Source organism: Malaclemys terrapin, chromosome 1, assembly GCF_027887155.1.
Source record: "Malaclemys terrapin pileata isolate rMalTer1 chromosome 1, rMalTer1.hap1, whole genome shotgun sequence".
NCBI classification, from domain to species: domain Eukaryota; kingdom Metazoa; phylum Chordata; order Testudines; family Emydidae; genus Malaclemys; species Malaclemys terrapin.
In genome coordinates, this window is record NC_071505.1 from 27,375,055 (window position 1) to 27,396,937 (window position 21,883).

The 21,883-nt window shown below is 44.9% G+C and overlaps 1 protein-coding gene across 5 annotated transcripts in view; it reads right to left on the reverse strand.

Annotated features, from left to right (window-relative positions):
• NAMPT (nicotinamide phosphoribosyltransferase) overlaps window positions 1-4,247 on the reverse strand; it is a 64,853-nt gene extending 60,606 nt beyond the window's left edge. For 2 of the 5 annotated variants that reach the window (XM_054018460.1, XM_054018478.1), the window contains exon 1: window positions 4,078-4,214. In XM_054018460.1, the coding sequence (XP_053874435.1) occupies window positions 4,078-4,137 (60 nt within the window). In that variant the 5' untranslated portion in view covers window positions 4,138-4,214. Of the gene's footprint in view, window positions 1-4,077 lie in introns of all 5 variants that reach the window. The other 3 variants (XM_054018488.1, XM_054018469.1, XM_054018496.1) reach the window with 3 other exon arrangements.
• Between the last annotated feature and the right edge of the window lie 17,636 nt (window positions 4,248-21,883).

Sequence of the window (21,883 nt, forward strand, 5' to 3'; positions counted from 1 at the left end):
TGAGCATGGGGAAAACGAAGGGGCACAGATTAGAGGGAGTTGCAGGGAGTCCCTGAAATAAAAAGGGGAAGGAGGGAGGCACACAGAGTTTGTGAGGTGGAATGGATACACAGCAGGGACTCCATACATTGTGGTCAGCCTAGAAAAAGCAACAGAATATGCGACCCTCTAGTTAAAAACGGCTAGCATTTTAAATCAGAAGAACTTTTCCCTTTTTCAGCTATGTTGTTTCACAGGAGAACCATAACAATGTATCTTCACCTTTAAGATATTACAAATGATTTAGCACATCCATGAGAATACTAGTTAACTAAAGTTTAGTTTTCAGAAATTGCTTTTGGCTTTCACAGATACGAATTTGTTAATTCAGTTTGTCAAATTAAGATTTCTCCCCTACACTGAGGATTCTTTTAGAGAGGTTTACAAAGTTAATGCCACATTAATAACTCTTGAAATCTTTATTTAACAATGATAAACCAAGTACTAAAAAGGAACATTTTCACTCTGCAAGACACATATGCCCCAACATTAACTAAACAGCTCATTTAGTGATATAGCAATTACTGACAGGAGACAAAAGTGATACCTTATACAAAAAAAAAAAAAGGAAGAACCACTTTCCTATAAGCCTGCATGTGCTACCTTCTTGATCTTGGTCCCTGTACACAGTGCATGTCACCAGAGTTCATCTAACAGGTTGCCCAATACTGAGAATGAGGCAGGCAGAGCTGGACTATATACTAGACTAACTGCAGGAAGGCAAAATATATGCAGGTGTGCAAGGAAACAATTTATGAGTGTGATTATGTGAAACACAGTAAATTTAATTTATTTCTGCAAATTGTTTTTAGTGTCATACAGTGTAAAGTGTTATAAAAATATTTATCTTATTGGTCCCAAAAAAGGAACAAGATAACTTAGTTTCCTGCTTCAAAAAAACTAGAAGCACTTGCTGCATATTTCTGGGGGCCCAATTTATAATGCTAAGTTGGCCTTGCAACTCAGCACTGAAGGAAACTGTGCCTAGCCTGCAGCAAAGCTCTGAAATCCATCCATCAAATGTTAACTCTTACCTAGAATAATTATGCCAAAACAAACTTTTTAATACCCTGCCACCCCTAATTTTTGATAGCTTGGCCCAGTGACCCAACAGGATTTTCCTGCCATACCATATGAGATACAGTGATGTTTTTAGAGGAAATGGTGACAACATGCTGATTGTTCACATGGTATTCCTTAACCAAAAGATCAGAGTCAAGTTCACAGTACTTATTTTTAAAGTCCTACATGGGCAGAGAGCCAGCTACTAAGTCCCTCTCACTCCCCCCACCCCAACCTCTTCACATTACATTCACTAAAGCTAATAAAACTCAGATTCAAATTCATGGGTGGGGAGAGGGGAGGGCTGACAGTTGTTGAGTCTGCTCTCCACTAGAAATGAGTTCAGTAACAGTCTTGCCCCATTTAGGACAGATTATAAATTCTGTTTATGCTGGATTTGCTAAATAATCATGTCACTGACAATCGTTGCTTGGACGTCATCCACTGGGATTGGAACACTAAATAAGCAGCTTAAACCAGAGATGGCTTCTTCCTCAGAGACTGAATTATGCATCCATTTTTATAAGGTGTCCATACAGTAAAGGACATTATATATGTGTGCAACAGCTCTTCAAGGTTTTTTATTATTAGAGGTAGACATATAACAAGAAGTAAAACTTACATCATATAAAAAAGTAGAGGTTTCCAATTGTATCAAGTATACAATGAAGGACACTAACTGTAGCATTAACTTTGACCAAACTACCAGCTTTAAGCTATATTAAGGAGTATCAGGCCTACTCTAGCCTTTTCTGACAGTTTGCACTGGAATCTGTAGTGTAGATGATGCACAGGCAGTCAGCAGCATTTTGAACAACACAGCAGTTAAACACTGGCAAACTGATCTATTACACTGGCACTCCTACTATTGTGACCACCAGTGGAGCTACAGTAGTGGAAATCTAAGAAAAAATATCTAGTACAGACTGAGTTTAAGAACATGCAGCACAACTTACACCCATACCACAAAGATTCTGAACAGTATTTTAAATTTATTAGAGAGCAGTATTTGAGACCTGCTGGTGGTTAGCCTCAAACATGGTTCCAACTTGGAAGGTTCACTTACACCTAGGTGCCCAGATAGCAAGTATGAAAAGTCAGGACAGAGTGTGGGGTGTAATAGGCACCTATATAAGAAAAAACCCTAAATATCGGGACATCTGGTCACCCTACTTACACCCCTCCCCAAAAGAGACATGGTAAATTCATTGACATAGTGCCTGGAAGGGTAATGTACATGGGTTAAACCAGTTTTGAAAGCAGTTTCACTAAGGTCTGGTCTACATTAGAAAATTAGGTCGGTTTAACTACGTCCATCAGGGATGAGAAAAATCCACACCCGAGTGGAGTAATTAAACCGACCTAAGTCCCCATGTAGACAGCGTTCGGTTGACGGAAGAATTCGCCCATTGACCTAGCTACGGCCTCTCGGGGAAGTGAATTACCTTGCTGACAGAAGAACCCCTTCTGTGGCTGTAGATGTCTACACTGAAGCACTCCAGCAGCAGCAGTGCAGCTGTAGCATTTTAAGTGCAGACAAGCCCTAATCCCTGACTGACTTGGTAAATTGATCTAATTGTCTAGTGTAGACCAGGCTTAACCATAGTTTAACAGTTAAAAATACTTTTTTCTTCACTACTCTAGAATGAGACCCTTCCCTCCAGATCCTAAGCAATACATCTCTCAAACAACTTCTACAGTGAGACTGAACAAAGCTTTAGAGACAATAATACAGTAAGTATGTTATAAGTTACAAACATACTAGCAATAATAGTAAAATTTAAGGGCACTATAAACTAACTCACACCCCAAATTTGGATTTTGGGGGAGAAATGCACAAAGGTTGGGATATTCAAAGCCAATTAGGGTTATTTAGTTATAACTCCTAGTCATTTCAGTACAAGGAGAGCAGCTAAGGAGCCGGGTTTGGAAGTTTTACCTGGAGAATCTGACACCCAATATTGCATTGTGAAATCACGACCAGAAGCGAAACAAACGTGAAGCCAACCAGCACAGCTTCACTGTCCAAAGTTGAATAAAAGGGGGAGGGGGGGAAGAGCTCCATGAGAAAAGCTAGACATGGAACATTCTTTCAGTTGCTTTAAGAAGCTGTTAGTGACACGGACAAGGGGTTTTCAATAACATTCATTTTACAATTTTCCCTACACAGCCCTTCTCTGGGATCCCCCAAAACACCATCTTTATAGCTGGCAAGTGTGTTTTTTTAAGAACAAGGCGGGTTCCTGGCCAGACAGCAGCATCTCCCCTTCGCTGTTACACCATCTAGGTACCCAGGCTAGTCGCTCTCCAAACGCGAGGTTTTTTCCTAGCACGCCCCAAGTGACATGCTGCCGCTGAGCACTTAGCAACTGCCCGTGCGCAGCCAGCGGGCACCGCGTAACCACTGACACCCTCGGGCCTCAGGCCCCCACAAACCCGCTGCGGGCGGCGCCACTGCTCGCCAGCGCTGAGTGTCACCCGGCGCCGGTTTCGCTTTCTGCTCGCCTCCTCTCTCCAGTTCCCGGCAGCCCCCTCCCACCCCTCTCGCTTAAAGGGGGCACAACCCCCGCGCCGGAGATACCCTGCCAGGCCTAGCCCAGCCCCTCCACCGGTCCCCCGCTCTCATGCCGCCACCGGGACCACCGGGCAGCCTCCCAGCCCTCCCTGCAGCTAGGGGGAGCCCCAGGGGCAACCCAACCCCCTCCACTGGGTACCCCGGCCTCATGCCACCACCGAGACCCTCCGCCAGCCTCCCCCCAGGGGCAGTTCCCCTCCAGTCCCGGCCCCGTGCCACTCTGCCGCGACCTGCCCAGCCCGACAGGCAGCGGCCTCAGGTCCTGCCGGTGCCGTGCGCGGCGCCCCCGTGCCCCGCTAGCCTCTGGCCGGGCGCCGTCGGGAGCCCAGTGCCCTGCGCGCCATGCGCCGGCCGAGCCCACGCACGCAGAGGTGACCCCGGCCAGGCCCGCTGCCCCCTACCTTGTAGGAGTCGGTGGCGAGCAGGATGTTGAACTCTGCGCCTGCCGCTGCACGTTCCATCTCGCCGAGCACGAGCCGCCGCCGCCGCCGCGAGCAGGGACAATCACAAACGGGCTGTGCCACCGCCTCCTCCCCTCGCTGCCAAGAACCACCCTGGGGGCGGAGCCACCGCTCTATCTCCCCCCCCCCATTAGATTCGACCTGCGACAGGAGGAGGTGGGGCTATGAGGTCACGCAGAGGGCGGGACCTGCGCCTCTACGTATTCTCGAAGTGAGCGGGGCGGAGCCAGCACTTCGCGTTCTCTGTCGTGGGACTCGATCGCCCGGAGGGAGGAAGGGGGCGGAGCCGAGGCGGTGATGCCAAAGGGTAGGCGCTCCACTCTCTCTTTCTATTGGCTGGGATTCCCGGAGCTGGGCCGCAGGAATGGGAAAGATGCTCGGTCAGCAGAGCTGGTGACCAAGCGGGGAGGGAGAGAGAGGCAGGAGTGTGTGCGCATGCGCAAGGCTCGTTGCTTTCGATTCTTCGGAACTGCATCGGGCGCGGGGAAATGGCCTCGCCCTGGCCGGTTTCTGGTGAGCCCGCCCCGCCCTTGGCTGAGGCGCAGCGGAAGGCTCTGCCGGGGGGGCTACCCCGGGGTTCCCGCCGCGGCGGAAGGCCAGGCCCAGAGGGCAGCCGCTTCGCAGCGAAGGAGGGTCTGGAACAGGGATGGGCCTGGATCGTCTGTGGGGCCAGCGCGGCGGAGAGCCCCGCTCTGTAGAGCACCAGCTCCCCCCAGCGCTGCTAGGAGCCCCGCTGTAGCTGCCGGGCCGGCGCGGAGACCCGCCTGAACCCCGCCTGAAGGGCTCAGCGCTGCGCAGAAGTTACGAAGGCTGCAGGAGAAAGTTGTTTGGAGACGCTTAGGCCCATCCCCGTAGTCCAGTCTCTCGCCGGGAGCGCCATAGCTCCTGCGCCGCCGGGGATAGCGACTACGTGTCCCCTGATTACTTCCAGCAAGCCTCGGAGCCAGCCCGCCAGCTGCGCCTGGGACACTGCTCCTCTCCCGAGCTGGCAAGCGGCCACTGCAGGGTGGTGCGTCTGGAGCGGTCTCTTCCCCAGGGGAGGGATCAGCTGCCACCTCTCTCCTGAGCGGTGGGGCTGAGTTCTGCACAACCAACTCCTCTGGGCCCACCGAAATGCTCTGTAGAGCTCCTCCGTCATGGCAGCTAGGCCAAATTTGAGTGAGTGGCCTGCCTGGCATGTGGGGTTCAGAGTTAGCCCAACTGCCCCTCCTCCAGGAGACTAAATCAGGACCTTTTGGGCTGTAAAAAGGAGCATCCTTGACAGACTGGGAGCTGGTCAGTAGGAACACCACAACTAGCACACACAATAACACACAAGCATCACTCTGAAGTCTAGAATGTCTGAGTCAGTGTGAAGCAATAGGAACACCTCAAGCATGGGTGAGAGGTCTTTTGTAGTGAATATCACCAGGTTCAATCATCACTGGGATTCACTGTGCTATTGTTTAGTTTTTAAGTTTTTTCTTTCTTTTATTTATTTATTTTACAAGCAACTGTACAAATTACATCTGTTACTTTTGGGGGAATTCTGTGCCACTGCGCAATGCAGAATTTTGCAGAAATTAATGTGAGTGCAGAGTTTTGTTTCCCCCCACAGAAGTGGGCTGCAGTGCTGCTAGCCACCACTAGGGGCCACTGGACCCAGCAGAGCCCAGTTTGCACATAAAGAACAGGAGTACTTATGGCACCTAAGAGACTAACAAATTTATTAGAGCATAAGCTTTCGTGGACTACAGCTCTAATAAATTTGTTAGTCTCTAAGGTGCCACAAGTACTCCTGTTCTTTTTGCGGATACAGACTAACACGGCTGCTACTCTGAAACCTGTCAGTTTGCACATAGAAGACACTGCTGAAGGGAGGGGGAGGGAGCTAGAGGGTTCCTGGCAGCTGCAGTTCCCAGCATGCCCTGAGAGAAGGAGAGGGTGGCATACAACAGGGATTCTCAAACTGGGGGTCGGGACCCCTCAGGGGGTTATGAGGTTATTACATGGGGGTCGTGAGCTGTCAACCTCCACCCCAAATCCTGCTTTGCCTCCAGCATTAAAATGGTTTTCAATATATAAAAAAGTGTTTTTTTAATTTATAAGGGGGGTTGCACTCAGAGGCTTGCTATGTGAAAGGGGTCACCAGTAAAAAAAGTTTGAGAGCCGCTGGCGTACAGGAAACTGCAAACCTGGAACCAAGCATCAGGCTGTTTCTCCCTCTGGATCCCTGAGCTCTGAGGGAGGAGAGGATGGGTGTCTGGGCAAGGGAGGGGGGGGGGCTCTGTGGCTGGGCTTTGGGGGGAGGAGTGCAGGTGTCTATCCCCCAGCTGGGATCTAGGGATGAAGAAAGGGGGCAGAGGAACAGGAACTGGGTTGACATAGGGGTTTCTTTAACACTCTACTCCTGGAGGAATTTTTGTGTGTGTGTCTATTGTTACAGGCATACTTGCTCACAGGTATTTTGAAATAAACTACAACAATAATTGAAACTGTTGTGATTATGTAGTGTTATTTTGACAAAATTTGCAGATTTTTTTTTTTTTTTTTTTAATGCAGAATGCCCCCAGGAGTAATCTGTGTGAGAGCATGGGCCACTAGCTTTTAATATGCAGGAAGCAATGGCCTCCACTTGGGAAGATTCCTCCTCTGCCTTGAACATTAAAATACTAAATGTTACTCTGTTCTATATAGGTTTTCAGTTATATAAGAGGATTTCAGGCTTATCCCTCTGAAACCTAGGATGGCTGTAGTCCGTGTAAAGAGAGAGAAACAGCTACAAGCATAGTAGGGAGCCTTTTTTAACAAAAATATCACCAGGTTCAGTCACTGTGATTCAGACTATTATTGTCGAATTTTTGGGATCTCAGCCTTTTTGACTTTACAGATTACACCCTTACTCTACACTAATTTGCATACAACAGTTTCATTGGTTGTATGAGGGAGATTACACAGATGGTAAAACTTGGCCGAACTGCTACATCGATGCAACAACACAGGCTTTCAGGTACAAGAACCAAATCCTCCAGAAATACCACCAGCCAAAGGTGACAGTGCTCATCAGAGTACATGCTGGGTCACCATGCCCAGGGATGCTCCAGAAAGGCTGTAGGGGAAAATGGTGATCCTTCACCATTGCAGCTGAGTGGGTAAAGTGAGGTTATAGCCCCACCAATTCATGGTGTATAGGCAAATCCTCACACATGGAAGAACAAGTCATCCATTGCTATACATACATATACATATTATTGATATACATGCCATACATATTATGACTCTGCTCCAGTGAGGTGGGGGGCAACATAGCTGGAATTAGGTGACAGCTGTAGCAATGTTTGCAGGGAGTGCTCTGTGTGGATGTGGTGCACCATGTATACGGGACAGCTAATTTTGCTTCAGTTTAGCATTGCAAGTTACAAGCATGCAATTCTCTGGTGTACGCAATGAATCATGCTAAGCTGTTGGTCAAATTACTATTTTGTGGAACCATATGCACCTTGAAGCAGAAGACAAATATGGTCCTTTTTGATCCCTGGAGTAAACTGTAACTGAGAAGTCCTTGATTTCATTTACACAAACAAGTTAGGGTAAACCATAGGAGGTGCAGAAAGGAGTCCATCATTTAACTATTGACCAGCCTACCAATGAATAGTATAAGAAAAGAACAGCTGTCTATATAAAGTGATAAAAGAAAACAAGCCTTTTGATAAAACAAGTGTTCACCCTCCAATATCATTTGATATATGGGTCTAAAAGACAAAGTTATAAAAATGGTTACTGCTTATGAAGATGAGCCATAGCAGCTGGAATCTTGGTTTCTACTCTTCAGTAATACCTATTAAATATGTGAATAGACTGAGTAAATTACACAAATGTAATCAACTGAGATAATCAATACATAGATCCTTTTTCTTGTAATATCATTAATTAAATATTCAGGGCCTAATTCTATAGAACTCATGCAAGTAGTCCTGTTGAGTTCCATAATCACACAATAGGCCTGATTAGCTGACCATACAACAGCCATTCCTGGCAGTACATTAAAGGATCTTCTAGCGAACAAACAGGCTGTACTTTCTTGGAAGCAAGCTCTGTAGCCAGTCTATATCTGGTAGCAAAGCCTGCCCTACTAGTAGCAGCCCTGCAGCCTACTGTATACTGTACACTTCCCATACTAGGGAATCCTTTTCTCAGGACATTGTTTCATATAACTTGATTATTCTTGGTGAGTGCCAATGTTTAGCTTCTATTTAGAATTAAATTAATGAGTGAAAGACATTACTAAACTTAGGGCCTGATTGTCCTCTTGCTTAAATTGGTGTAAATCGGGAATAACTGCACTGAAGTCAATAAAGGTACACTGCAGTAAGTGAAAGAAGGTATGTTACATATGGCAGTAGCTAGTGATAGGACAGTATAATACATCTTAGCATTCCATAACAGGAGGAAGCTCTTCAATAGAGTGGTAGCAGTTGGATAGGGTTAAAAGAAATTGTAGAGCAGAGATTCCTACACATTTTTTCTTTTCTAGGCAATATATGTGCCACGTAGCAAACAGAACACCTGGCAGCAGCAGTTATGAAAACCAACCAGTCTCAAGTGGCTGGCTGCCATTTGAGGATCAATGAACTGAATGTAGGATTAATTCACCATGACCTCTGACATCCTCTCCTCCTCCCCTGTGACTGACATTGAAGTTTCCCACCCACTTTCCTCTAGTCCCTAACACTGTTGATAAAGTCACCTTTCTCCCTGCCTTGAATGCTTTCATTGGCTCACTCTCTTCCACAACATGAAGTTCAAGTATCTTGCCCTTGTCTTCAAGCCAGTACTGCATAACACTGCTGCCTTCCTAGTGTTCCCTCTAATTTTCCCCACCCATGTGCAGAATGAATTTTTTTATGTGCACCAATATGGAGGAGATGTGTCATATTGGTGCACATAACAAAATGAATGTGGTGGGGCCGAGGGGTTTGGAGTGTTGGAGGGGGCTCAGGGCTGGGGGTGCGGGCTCTGGGATAGGACCGGGGATGAGGCGTTTGGGGTGCAGGAGGATGCTCAGGGGCTACGGTGGGGAGAGAGGACTCCACCCAGCTCTCTTACCCCACAGCAGTACCTGGGTTGGGAGGGAGAGGTGCCTCTCTCCGCTGCGGCAGCTCTGGGGCTGGGGCTAGGGCTGCAGCATAGGTGACCCCATCCCAGCAGGTCCAGGCTGGAGGAAGGCCGTGCCTGGGGCTGGCCCAGGCAGCACCGCAGTAGAGTTGGGACTGGGGTAGGGGCACCCCGGCCTCAGCAGGTTGGGGGCTGGGCTAGGTGAGGGCCAGGGGAGAGGCATCCCTCCCCCGGCAGGTCCTCGGGCAGGTTCCCTGAGCACCTGCGTGGCACTAAATAGGCAGCTGCACGGCCCTGCAGCTTACAGGGAACCTAGCTTCCTACTTATCTGTCCTTGTCGTGCCTCCCGCACTCACCCAGTCTGCTCCTCCAACAATGCCAGTCTCCAAATACCATTTGCCTGCTTTTCTAGTGAACTTTTCTGCACCTTCTGCCACATCACCCCCAAGCATGGAATGGCTTTCCTGAGGTGGTCTTGTCTGCAACCTCAAACCCCTTCTGAAGACCTACTTCTACTGTGATGCATTCAGTAACTATAACAGTATAGTTGTAGAGTAATTTGGGTAATATCATTTTTACTTGATATATCATCATTTTAAAGTAGTCTGTCCTTCAAACTTTGTATTATCAGGATGGGGCCAATCAGTGCCTAGCTTGTTTTCAGTTCTTTCCCTTGCCTTGCACCTCTATTTTCTTTTAGAATATCAGCTCTTTGAGGCAGGGGATGTATCTGTTTTTGTGTTTGGAAGATGCATATTATAGTGCAGGCATTATCAGAAACAAGAGTTACTAATAATTAAATTAGTGACTAAATGAAGAAAAATCCTTTGCCTGAAACCACAATTGCAGGAAATTTGCAAACTAGCTGTTTAATTAGCGAAGACTGGGGAGCAGAAATCCTGCAGTGTCCAGTTTAAAAAAAAAAAAAGTCATGACATTTCCTTGTATAAAGCTCTGCTGACATATTTTAAAGCTTTCGGTAGTATGATTAATGCTGATTTGTTCAGACAGGATCTTTAATCCTCGGCATCTTTCCCCCTCTTAGCTCTTCAGTTGTATCTGACAACATGTCAGAGCTTGAATAATGGCTTAATTTAGTTTAGGTGAAAGAATCAAACTGTATCAGTAGTGAAATATTGGAATGTTAGCACACCATGGAGCATTAATAGAAAATGGGACCAGGCTAAATGAAATTATGCTAAATTACAGTTTGCTGGGGAAAAGGGCAAAAGGCAAAGATTAAACAGTGGCAAAGATTAAATACTAGTCACTGGTGCAGCACTAACTGGAGGGAGCATGGTTACAATGGGGAAGAGGGGTGAATCCAGGAACATATAGAACTCTACTCAGGTATAGAAATGCACTCAGACAGTCAATTACCACCTGTCATATCCTCCATTATGGGTATAAGTAGACTTCAGTCTACACTACAAACTGGAATCAGGATTGTAACTTGGTTAGGGGATAACTACAATGTAATCAAGTTGCATCTGTAGCATAGACAGGGCCTTAATCTCTGTCTAAAGTAGGCAGGGAACCAAGTTACGGTTTATTTATTTATATTCAGTTTAAACATGATGCAGATAAATTGTTTCTAACATTATTTGGCTATTTGGTGTGGTCAGGGCTGGTCAGTGATAATCTTTTAGCATTTTACTCTTGCAAGTGAGAAATTTTAAAATCTGTTCATTATAGGTATATTTAACTCTCTCTCTCTCTGACAGTAATGAATGGATTTAAATTAGGCTAGGAACCACCTGGCTTTCCAGGGGTTTCTGCTAACAAGTGATTTTCTATTCAGCAGAAGTGTCCTATCAGCATTTTGCATGTAGTATTTAACTTAGTGTAGAAAGTCAATCTCACAAAAATATTTTCAGTCTAGTACCTTGTGAGCTGTCCAGGGACAGTCAAACTAAGATGGACAATTAAAACATCTCTCCACTGTACAGGTCACTAATCCAGATATATCAGAGCTCCAAACTTATTTTACATAGTGTGATAAGGTCAGGCTAGATGGCTACAAGAGAGTAGTAGATACATTAGTTCCAGGCTAAGCAGGTCCCTTTTCCCTGGGTAAGATAACAGGGACTATTCCAGAACACTCAGGAACTTTCTAGAACTAATTAAGACAGGCAGGCTAATTAGGACACTTGTAGCCAATTGGGAAGCTGCTAGAATTAATTAAGGCTAATCAGGACACCTGGTTTAAAAAGGCTCTCACTCCAGTTAGTGAGTGAGGTGTGTGTGTAAGTAGATGGGAGTGAGAAGATATGCTGCTGGAGGACTGAGGAGTACAAGTGTTAACAAACATCAGGAGGAAGGTCCTGGGGTGAGGATAAAGAAGGTGTTGGGAGGAGGCTATGAGGAAGTAGCCCAGGGAATTGTAGCTGTTGCACAGCTGTTCCAGGAGGTACTCTAGACAGCTGCAGTCCACCAGGCCCTGGGCTGGAACCTAGGGTAGAGGGTGGGCCTGGGTTCCCTCCCAACTCCTGATTTAACATAGGAGGTTCCACCAGAGGGGAAACTCTCTGGGCTGTTCCCCGACCCACATGGTGGATTGTTCTTACTCTTTTTTTTTCTCCATACTGGCCTGTGATGAGGTTATCTGAGTGAACAGCAGACTTGAGCCACAAAAATAGCCAAACTGAGGGCTACTGTGAATCTCTGAGGCAAGCAAAATCCACCAATAAGCACAGGACCCACCAAGGTAGAGGAGGAACTTTATCACAATAGTCACAGGAGTGATATTGCAGGAGCACAAGAAACTCATCTGAGTGGAATTTCAGCACAGACCATGCAGAATTTAATTTCATCTGAGACATTACATCCCATGTAAGGACTATGGGGTGTACTTAGTCATTATTTTAGGACCTCAGTATTACCTAAATGTACGTTTTGGTGAACTTGAGAACTAGGGGCCCGGATTCTTAACAGTACTTAAAGGGTGCTCTGCTCAGTGTTGCAAAACCTTACCTCAAGGCAGCCTGCTGCCAAGGCTCTCTATACAATGCGTGGGAAGAATTAGGTGCAGGAGGAAGGGATCCATGGAACTCGGCAAGTTGAGTCGGGAGAGGTCTAAGCTAGCCAGCCATGAAATGCTGGAAGGGGAAGGGGTGAGGAGAGGGGCTTTGGCCTCTAAGTGGCTGACTTACTGTGCCTGGCTAATGGGCATCTCCCTCAGCTTGGGATCTTCAGCCACAAACCCTCTCCTGGAGTTGTGACTGACTTGGCTTAGGTGCCTAGGTAGCCCAGCCCTAGCAGCTGAAACCACCTCACTGTCCTGCTCATGCTCCAGTCCTCTCTCAAGGTCCCCCCACATTTCTCTGTGCCCTTATCTTTTGTGCAGAGGCTGTGCTGTCCCCCACCCCAATATCAATGGTCTGCATCCAGTTCTTCTGCTGCAGGGTCTGACAGGTCTCAGGAGTGCTCAGAGCATGCCTACAGGATCAGGCCCCGCTGGCAAGATTGGTATCCCACTGCCTAATGTGAAAATCCTGCTTTGGAGCCCCTGGGACTTTGGCTTGAACTAGGGCTATGAGCTGCTCATTAGCTGTGAGGTGGCAAATAAGAACTAGGCAGCTTTGCAAATGCCAACCTGCAGAAACATAGGCAATTAGAGGACTTGGGCACCTACAGGGTTAGCTGGCCGCATAATGGTGGTTTTGAAAATGTCAATGGTGCCTAAATGGTGGCCTTAACTGCCTAAAGAGACCGATAAATGCCTTGGGGGATCTGGGCCTACATTCTCTCAACTAAGGTACCTCTGAGGTATTCATGAGCATGACCTCCTCAGTCAGACTTCCTGCAGAACAGCATCCCAAACACTTGCATGAACTCAGCGAGAAGGAGGCGATCATCTTGCATGGGAATGAACAAGAAATCCCTGACATGTCATTTTAAGTCATCTTCAATGAACAAAGGAGTGGCGTGTTTTTTTTTCTTTTTTTTTTTTTTATTGAACAGTGTACTCTCTCATGTAGTTCATCTAAAAGGAATGTGTAGATGATTGTTTAAACCATAACTCAAAAAGTTGTCTAAAAGTGATTTATGTCAGTTGTAAAAAGAAACTGAATACAGCATGTAATGAAGATGAAACATCAGGACTTAGTTCATACAATAGCCAGGGCAAGGCCAAGCCCAGTACAAGATTTTATTTCTAAAAGACTAGATACTGGATACTACTGGTATTGTTAAAATATATGCAATTAATAATTTAGATTTTTTTCAGTTAATATTTTACCAGCTTATAGTGTCATGCTTGGTTGTCCACTGAGCTTTCTGGTCTATACATTATTCAGTATTACTTTCAATATCCCAGACTATCTATTTATGTTGTGTATGTGTGTGGGACCTAAACCAGCAGGAATAATATTTCATTACTGCTGCCCATGGATGTTCAGCAGGGCTCCTGAGTGCTACAACCTGAGCCATCATCAGAGGTCACTTTGACCTTCTACCTACTAGGGACAGTGTCTGACAGCCAACCTCTGTCTTTAGATGTAAATGTATTATATTCATGCCAGACTCTAGATTGGTTAATCTTCTGGACACACTACAAAACTGTCCTTTCTTCACTGGCTTTTTAGAACAGAACAGGGGGAGGGTGGAAAGGGGGATCTGGTGAATTTTGATATAATGGCTTTGCCGCACACTACATCAACATATATTCCCTAATGTGTGTCTTGCATAGAAGGTGCATAACCCTGTTTGGGGTATCTAAATTGTACCATAATACAAATATATTGTACCATAATACAATTGTACCAATAATAATGAGGTAGAAGATGTGATAATCTGTAGCTAATATGAGCTTTTGTTTGCCTCACCTGCACTTTGCCCTCTAATCCAGCTCCCATACAGCAATTAAAATTCCCAAGTTTATAAACAGCTTCACACAGCTGGCATTTCTCTTTTAAATCAATTAGAAATATTTGTACCTTTCCTGGCCTCAAAAATGAACCCCTCTATCCCCCAAAATTAAAAATACAAGAGTCTGAGGCTCAGCATAGGCAACATACAGTAGGACTCATGGTAAATCAGAGGTCCAGAGGTACTTTCCAGTGAAAGTTAGGTTATTTGTCTTTCATTTTCTGGTAAATGAAACTCCTCCAAAGCAAAGGTAAATTTCACTAGTAGTCTGGGGACTACTAGACAATCATCCGACTTCTGACAAACTGTTTTGACATCCTGGTAATATGGAAGGTGTTCATTATTTTGAGATAGATCAGGTCTATAACATCCACCAATGTTATCCAGGAAAAGGTTTTAAAGGAAAAACAAAACACTACATCAGCATATTGAAAAAACAGTACATGGCCCTGACTCTCAGCAATTTGCTTTTACTTGCCAGTTATCTGAATTGCAGTCTCATAGCTTATGACATCAGTGGAGCCCCTCAGATGAACTGCAGCCTTGAACTGTATTTACTCTGCAGCTATGTTAGCCCAAAGTGTTGGAGCATATGTCATGTCCTGCAGGGTCCTGAGTCTCTCCACATACATGCTCAGCAGCTGGAGCGACTATTGACTTCAGGACGCTTAGTACCTTGCAGGATTGTAGCTTATAAAGGCAAAGTCTGAACTATTTCATCTGTTTTCTCAAGAACAGTACTGAGGTGAAGTATTCTAGAACAGATTGTATTCTGATTAGCTGTCATTGGACTGTAACATTTCTCTCAATATCAGCGGCAGCTCCAGGCACTAGCACTCCAAGCGTGTGCCTGGGGCGGCAAGCCACGGGGGGCGCCCTGCCGGTCCCTGCGAGGGTGGCAGTCAGGCTGCCTTTGGCGGCATGCCTGTGGGAGGTCTGCGGCGGGTACGCCGAAGCCACGGGACCAGTGGACCTCCCGCAGGCATGCTGCTGAATCTGCGGGACCGGGGACCTCCCGCAGGCGCGCTGCCCAAGGCAGCCTGCCTGCTGTGCTTGGGGTGGCAAAAAAGCTAGAACTGCCCCTGCTCAATATAAGTTTAAAGAAATGTCTGATTTTTGCCCCCCCCCCCCCATTGTGCCAGATTTAAGTGAGCCAAGAGGTGTATCAGACAGAGCCAGCTCCCATTGAAGATTATGAAAAATTTTCCACTACCTTCACAGGGAGCAGGATAGTACTTTACATGGGGTTGCCAACCTTCCAGGACTGTTCTGGAATTAAGGATTAATTTTTAATTAAAGATTATGTTGTGATGAAACCTCCATGAATATGCCCAACCAAAACTGGCAACCTTAGCTTTACATGTAGTGCTGCATCATGCCCGTTGCCATGTAGTAACATCATAACCTGCAATGCCAAACTCCTTCAGTCACTCAGCAAGCGACCTTTGTAACAGTGTGGCAAGAGCTACAATCCTTCACAGGGATGTACTGCAGAGTCATCCTGTTTTCAGTTGCTAGAACTCCGCCTAGGGACTCAGAGTTATTTCTGCTGATTCAGTGGCGAGTGGATTGTGGTAAACCCCAATCGAATGCGAGAGGAGTCGTAGGCCCTCTCTAGAGGGGTGGAAAATAGGGCCCAGCAGGGAGAGAAGACTAGAAACACAGAAAACTCAGGAGGAGATTCAGGCCAAGTTTGTTTTGTTGTTATTGATGTTCATAATAAAAGCAGGGGTCGGCAACTTTTCAGAAGTGATGTGCCGAGTCTTCATTTATTCACTCTAATTTAAGGTTTCGCGTGCCAGTAATACATTTTAATGTTTTTAGAAGGTCTATTTCTATAAGTCTTTAATATATAACTAAACTATTGTTTTTAAAATGTTTAAGAAGCTTCATTTAAAATTAAATTAAAATGCAAAGCCTCCCAGACCGGTGGCCAGGACCCAGGCAGTGTGAGTGCCACTGAAAATCAGATCACGTGCCGCCTTCAACACACGTGCCATAGGTTGCCTACCCCTGATAAAGGTAAAGATGAGTTTTGGATGGTAACCTAGACTCTGATCCAGCAAACATTTACTCATATGCTTAAACTTAACCATGGGAGGAGTCCTGTTGACTTCAGGGGGGCTACTAACATGATTAAAGTTAAACATATATGTAAATTATTACAGAATGGAGACCTAGCATGTGTGCGCTGTTTTGTAAAGTGGGGGGGTAGGGTGGATAGGCCCAACTCGACCAGTGCAGAACTGCATGAATATGGAGCAGGCAAGGGGTACAAGTGGAGCTAGGTGTCCAAGATCGGGATGAGCTGCCCTACTCCAGGATAGGAGCAGAGTGCTAGGTTGGGGGTGTGTGAGTAGTCAGGAAGGTCTCAGGGGCACTGGGTGAGGGACTGTGGATGAGCTGTTGGTGGTCTATGGGGTGAGTGTGGGAGGTTGGGTTGGGGGTTAGGATATGTCAGGGCTGCTGGTGTGTGTGTAGGCTACCAGGATAAGTGGAGGCTGGTGGAGGGTTGTTGGGGTATATGTGGGTGGAAGAGGATTTTAGGGGTCATTGTGTGGGGTGCAGAAAGGAACATTCTGGGATCTGTGTGGGATGGGGTAAGTACAGGGCAGGGGTGCTTTAAAGTGAGGGTCCCTATTTCCATAGTGCATAGGGCTCCAAAATTCTTTAATTTTGGTCTGCATTATCAACTCCTCATGCTTTCCAAAGCTTCATTTTCACACCACCACACACCACTTTATCTCACAGGATTGATGGCTCTGCCTCCATACTCTCCTTTCCATCTTCCTGTATTGTGAGTGGCACTTACGAGGCATATAGATTCCTGTGCCAATCTCCTCATGGGTGTTGATCTCAACTTCAGGGTGGACTCTGCCGTCATGATATTATGCTCAATCATGAGGGAAACTTCTGGTAAGAAGTCGGACTACTGTGACTATACCTTGTGATTCTCAAGTTATGTTAAAAGAACAGGAGTACTTGTGGCACCACTCCTGGGGAAAAAAACCCTGATTCACATTAACTTTTCAGATTAAAAAGATGCCCTCTATAGCCAGCATAGTTTACAGTAACTCCTCACTTAACGTAGTTATGTTCCTGAAAAATGCAACTTTAAGCGAAACGGTGTTAAGCAAATCCAATTTCCCCATAAGAATTAATGTAAATAGGGGGGGCATTAGGTTCCAGGGAAACTTTTTTCACCAGACAAAAAGCTATATATTATACACAGAGTATACATTTTAAACAATTTAATACTGTTCACAGCTATGATGATTGTGAAGTTTGGTTGAGGTACTGAAGTTAGAGGGTGGAAGAGGGTGGGATATTTCCCAGGGAATGCCTTGCTGCTAAATCAGTGGTTCTCAAACTTTTGTAGTGGTGACCCCTTTCACATAGGAAGCCTCTGAGTATGACCTCCTCCCACATAAATTAAAAATACTTTTTTATATATTTAACAGCATTATAAATGCTGGAGGCAAAGCAGGGTTTGGGGTGGAGGCTGACAGCTCACGACCCCCCCCCTCCACGTAATAACCTCGTGACATCCCCCCCAAGGGGTCCCAACCCCTGTGCTAAATGATGAACCCCTATTTTATGAATTAATTGTGAATTAAGGAGTTCATAACATTGAACATTTCAAAATTACAGTAGATACAGTGCAGAAGTGAATTTATTAATCATTCAATGATAGTGTACATAACAAATGGTAACAGTTTTACAGTGTGCCTGATTTTTCTGTTTGAGAGAACTTTATCACCAAATCTCTCTTTTCAAACCTGGACAAATCCTTGAATGCTGGCTGAAGGATTGAAGTCACTTTTGAAAGCAGAAAGTTGGCAGCAGAAAAATCATGCATATAACTGGTTGTTCACAAGATTGATGTTCATAAAATTGGGGATCTACTGTACTTCACACTAACAGCCTCTGTACTAACTCCTAAGTACTACTCAAGAAATGTTAACTGAAGCCCAGGTTTACCACAAACAATTGTATCCAAGTCTTAGAAAATCTGTTGAGTAGTTCACTGTGGTTTTCCAGTAGCTTGTTTGTAGATAATCATCACTTTTCTGAAAGATAATATGGGAAAATATGATGTGGTCTCTTGTTCATTAATAGTTGTTCACAACAATATCAAGAGAATTAAAAAGATCTAGGATTCCAGTTCTCAATCTATAGACCTTCAACTATCTATCTAAAATACTTATGAGCCCCATTACTATAGTATCTAAGCAACCCCGAACTTTGATAACTACTATAAACTATTGATTTTCAAAATTAAATGGCATTAGCATAGTCACTTAACATAACCATGGATTTGACTTTGTTAGAGTACTTTATCATGTACTTTTATTGATTTTGGACCAGATCCATTTTTTTAAAATATTTTTCATAACCTGAGTATTAATCACTTTGGTAAATAGCAGTTCACGGACACTAAAATGCAAAAGACTGAAAGGGAGGCTTAGGAAAGGCATCTGTCTGCATCGGGATATTCTGGAATATATTTTATATATTTGAACAGAAAATTAATGGGGGGAACGTGTAAATGTATTTGCTTTTGACAGTATTTTAAATGTTTCTTTTGCTTTTGTCTGTACAGTGAGGAGATGCTGTTTGCGGAGAACAAAGGACAACACTCCCTCTGCTCCTACTACCAAGGAGCAGAGAGAAGCTGCTGCTAAGGGCAAGAGAACACCAGCCTGTGGACTGGAATCCTGGGGTGAAGTCCTGGCCCCACTGAATTCAATGGCAACACTCTCATTGACTACTACAGTGTCAAGATTTCCCTACTGGAGCCTCAGTGGGATTCATCTGATCAGCTGATGGTGTTTTTTTATTTTAGTGTGTTCTGTGTCACTGAAAGGCCTACAATGGGGACTGCTGATGTGGGGCAGTGTTGGGGGATCAAAGTCCTAGAGGGCAGGTTCCTGGTCTGAAAGAAAGAGGGGGAATGGGACAAGGATAAAACTAAAAAAGAAAACATGTGGAAGAGGCTGATTTAACTTAGAAAGATTAACAGGGACTAAGAGTAGTTGCCACTTTAACCTGGCACTATGTAATTGTATAGGATAATTACTGACCTTACCAAGTACACGAGAAACTATTTACCAGGAGGCTTGTGAAGTCTGGATTATTGCTTGCTACCTGAACTCAGGGCGGGGGCAACACGCGGAGCCTCCCTGGCTGCCCATGCGCTTAAAGGCCACAGTACCCGGCAGCCACTCCAAGGAGCCATGCAGAGCCAGGGCAGGCAGGGAGCCTGCCTTAGCCTCAGGCCCCCACTGCTGCGCTGCCAACCAGACTTTTAACAGCCAGCTCGGCAGTGCCGTCCGGAGCCACCAGGGTCCCTTTTCGAGCGGGCATTCTGCTCAAAAATTGGACACCTGGCAGCCCTAAATCATACAACTGCAGGCTTTTCAATTTGTGAGGGTCCTTCTGAAGATAAACTCTTACTCCTCTCATCCATAATTATATGCATTTTGTTGAGTGAACTAGTGGGAGTTAAAAGTCCAGTACAACTGATCAGGATTTATTCCAGTCTCAATTACACTGATGCAGAATTGCCAACTCTTGTCGTTTTATAGTGACTAGAGTGATTTTTGGGGTGAGGTGTTTTTGCCTGTCCCATGAAAACATGATGAAAGGTGCCAACTCATGAATTTTCCCATATTCAAAATGACTACCATCTCCTCTTACTGTCAATGGAGCTGAAGCCAGCAAGATGGTCACCATTTCCCTACAGTTTATATGTGGAAGTGAGGTTGCCCTTAATAAAATTGGCTGTCACCTTGCACTGTTTCCAATTAGATTGAAGCCATGCCCACAGGCAAAATGTCTTCCACTGTATGGTTCAGGGAGCTGGAGGAGCAGCAGAGACACTCAAAAGTGGCTGGGGAGAGTAGGGGGCAGATTTAAGAATTCCAGAGGGATGGGGGGCAAGAGGGAGTCAGAGGAGGGTGAAGAGGACAGGAGATGGGTAGGATAGCAGCTCCCCCAGCCTAGGGGTAGTGGTGTGGAAGGGGAGTAACCTCTGAGCAACCAGGGGAAGGCTAACAAACTGCTCCTGAGTCACAGGATTTTGGCGGCTTCAGGAGGAGCTATTGCAATTATGCCAGAAGCTCCTCTGATCATGTGATCAACTTCACACAGTGGTTAAATCACAATCTACTGTTGCAAAGATCAATACAGAACTGTACCATTATCACAGCACTAGTATTTTTTTTTTGTTTATACATTTGAATGATAAAAACTGTCTTCTGTTAAATGTGAGCAATTAAGCTGCAGTACATTATGTCAACATGTAACCTCTAATGTTGCATTATAATTGTTTGAGTATAACTGTGTTCTTGTAACAAGCCCCAGTTGGGATGGAACCTTCAGTATTAAAAGCATGAGTCTTGCCTGCTTGAGCTCAGGAGTAACTCCTTTAGAGTGCAGCTGTTGTAGACTTTTATCCTCTTCTGTGGACTAGCCACTAAAGGGGCACAAACATGCATTCTCTTATTAGAGTAGGCTATATTCTTATTTTACATAACAGAATGCCAGTGATTGGCATTATTTATGTCATTATAAACAGGGCTCCAATGTAGAATACAATCAAGTGTTTTTATCACCAAATAGGATGGTGTAATAACATTTCATCGCATTGGAATTCCGTGTATATTTTATATGTTACTCTTCAGGTCAAGCAGTCAAGACCCATGCTTTTAATAATGAAGGTCTCAGCCCAAGTGGGGCTTGTTACAAGAAAACAGTTATAATTAAATTTTCTTAAAGCCTGAGAATGTGGTGTCATGTGAACACACCAGCATGTTAGCTTTTTTATTTTTTTTTAAGTAGGTTTCTAGCCCTGATGGTTTCCAAGAAAAGCTTGTGAACATGGACCCTAAAGGTTTCAAAGCCAGAAGACAAATAAGAACTGCAAATGTACGATTTTAAAAATGTCAAGATTTTTAAGCCAGTCTCATGATATTTTGGAGCCTGACGCAATTTTGGGATTGGCAGTATTGTATCATGCACCCTTTGGAATGGATAAACATTTGACTACTGCTGTTTACCACTTGGGTTGTGGTAGGGTCAGAAACCCTGATTGGCATTACGTCCCCACTATGCTAGGCACTAGACAGACAAACAGATACAGCCCGTGCCTTGGATATAAAAGCATGACCCCTACTTCTAAGAGTGACTTTGATTTTTCTCAATGTGTATCCCCTGAAACCACTTGCTACACATTTCTGTGTAATTTGACTTGAGTTTTAAAATTCTCTTATATTACAGGTTCTAAGCAAGATTAAAGGGGAAATGCTTGAGATTTATGTTGGTGTTCACACAGTAGCATCATATGCACCATTGCAAACAGTCTTTTCTATTTACTTATTTGATCAAATTGCAGGCACAAAAGCAAAAAGCAAAAACGTAAAAACAGTTGGAAGGTTTTAATGTTAAGAACACTATCAACACATTTAGGACTTGAAAATGTACCCTCCTTTAATAGAAAGCAGATCACATGCCCAGTCTCTGAAGAATGCCTTTTTTAATCTATTCAACATTAGATTTTTTTTTTAATAGTTTGTGTCCTTAGTGACCCTCATGATAACTGTTTGTAGCTCTATCACTGCTGCTGGCTCAAAGTCAGAGAGAGAGATTTTAGATAACACAAAGCTAGGGTACTTAGTATCTGTGTTCAACAAAGGTACCATGGAATTTTTACAGAGGGGGACTTCAGTCACAGTGTTCTGGACAAATGCTCAAGATATTTACCTTCTGCCAACCTAATTTT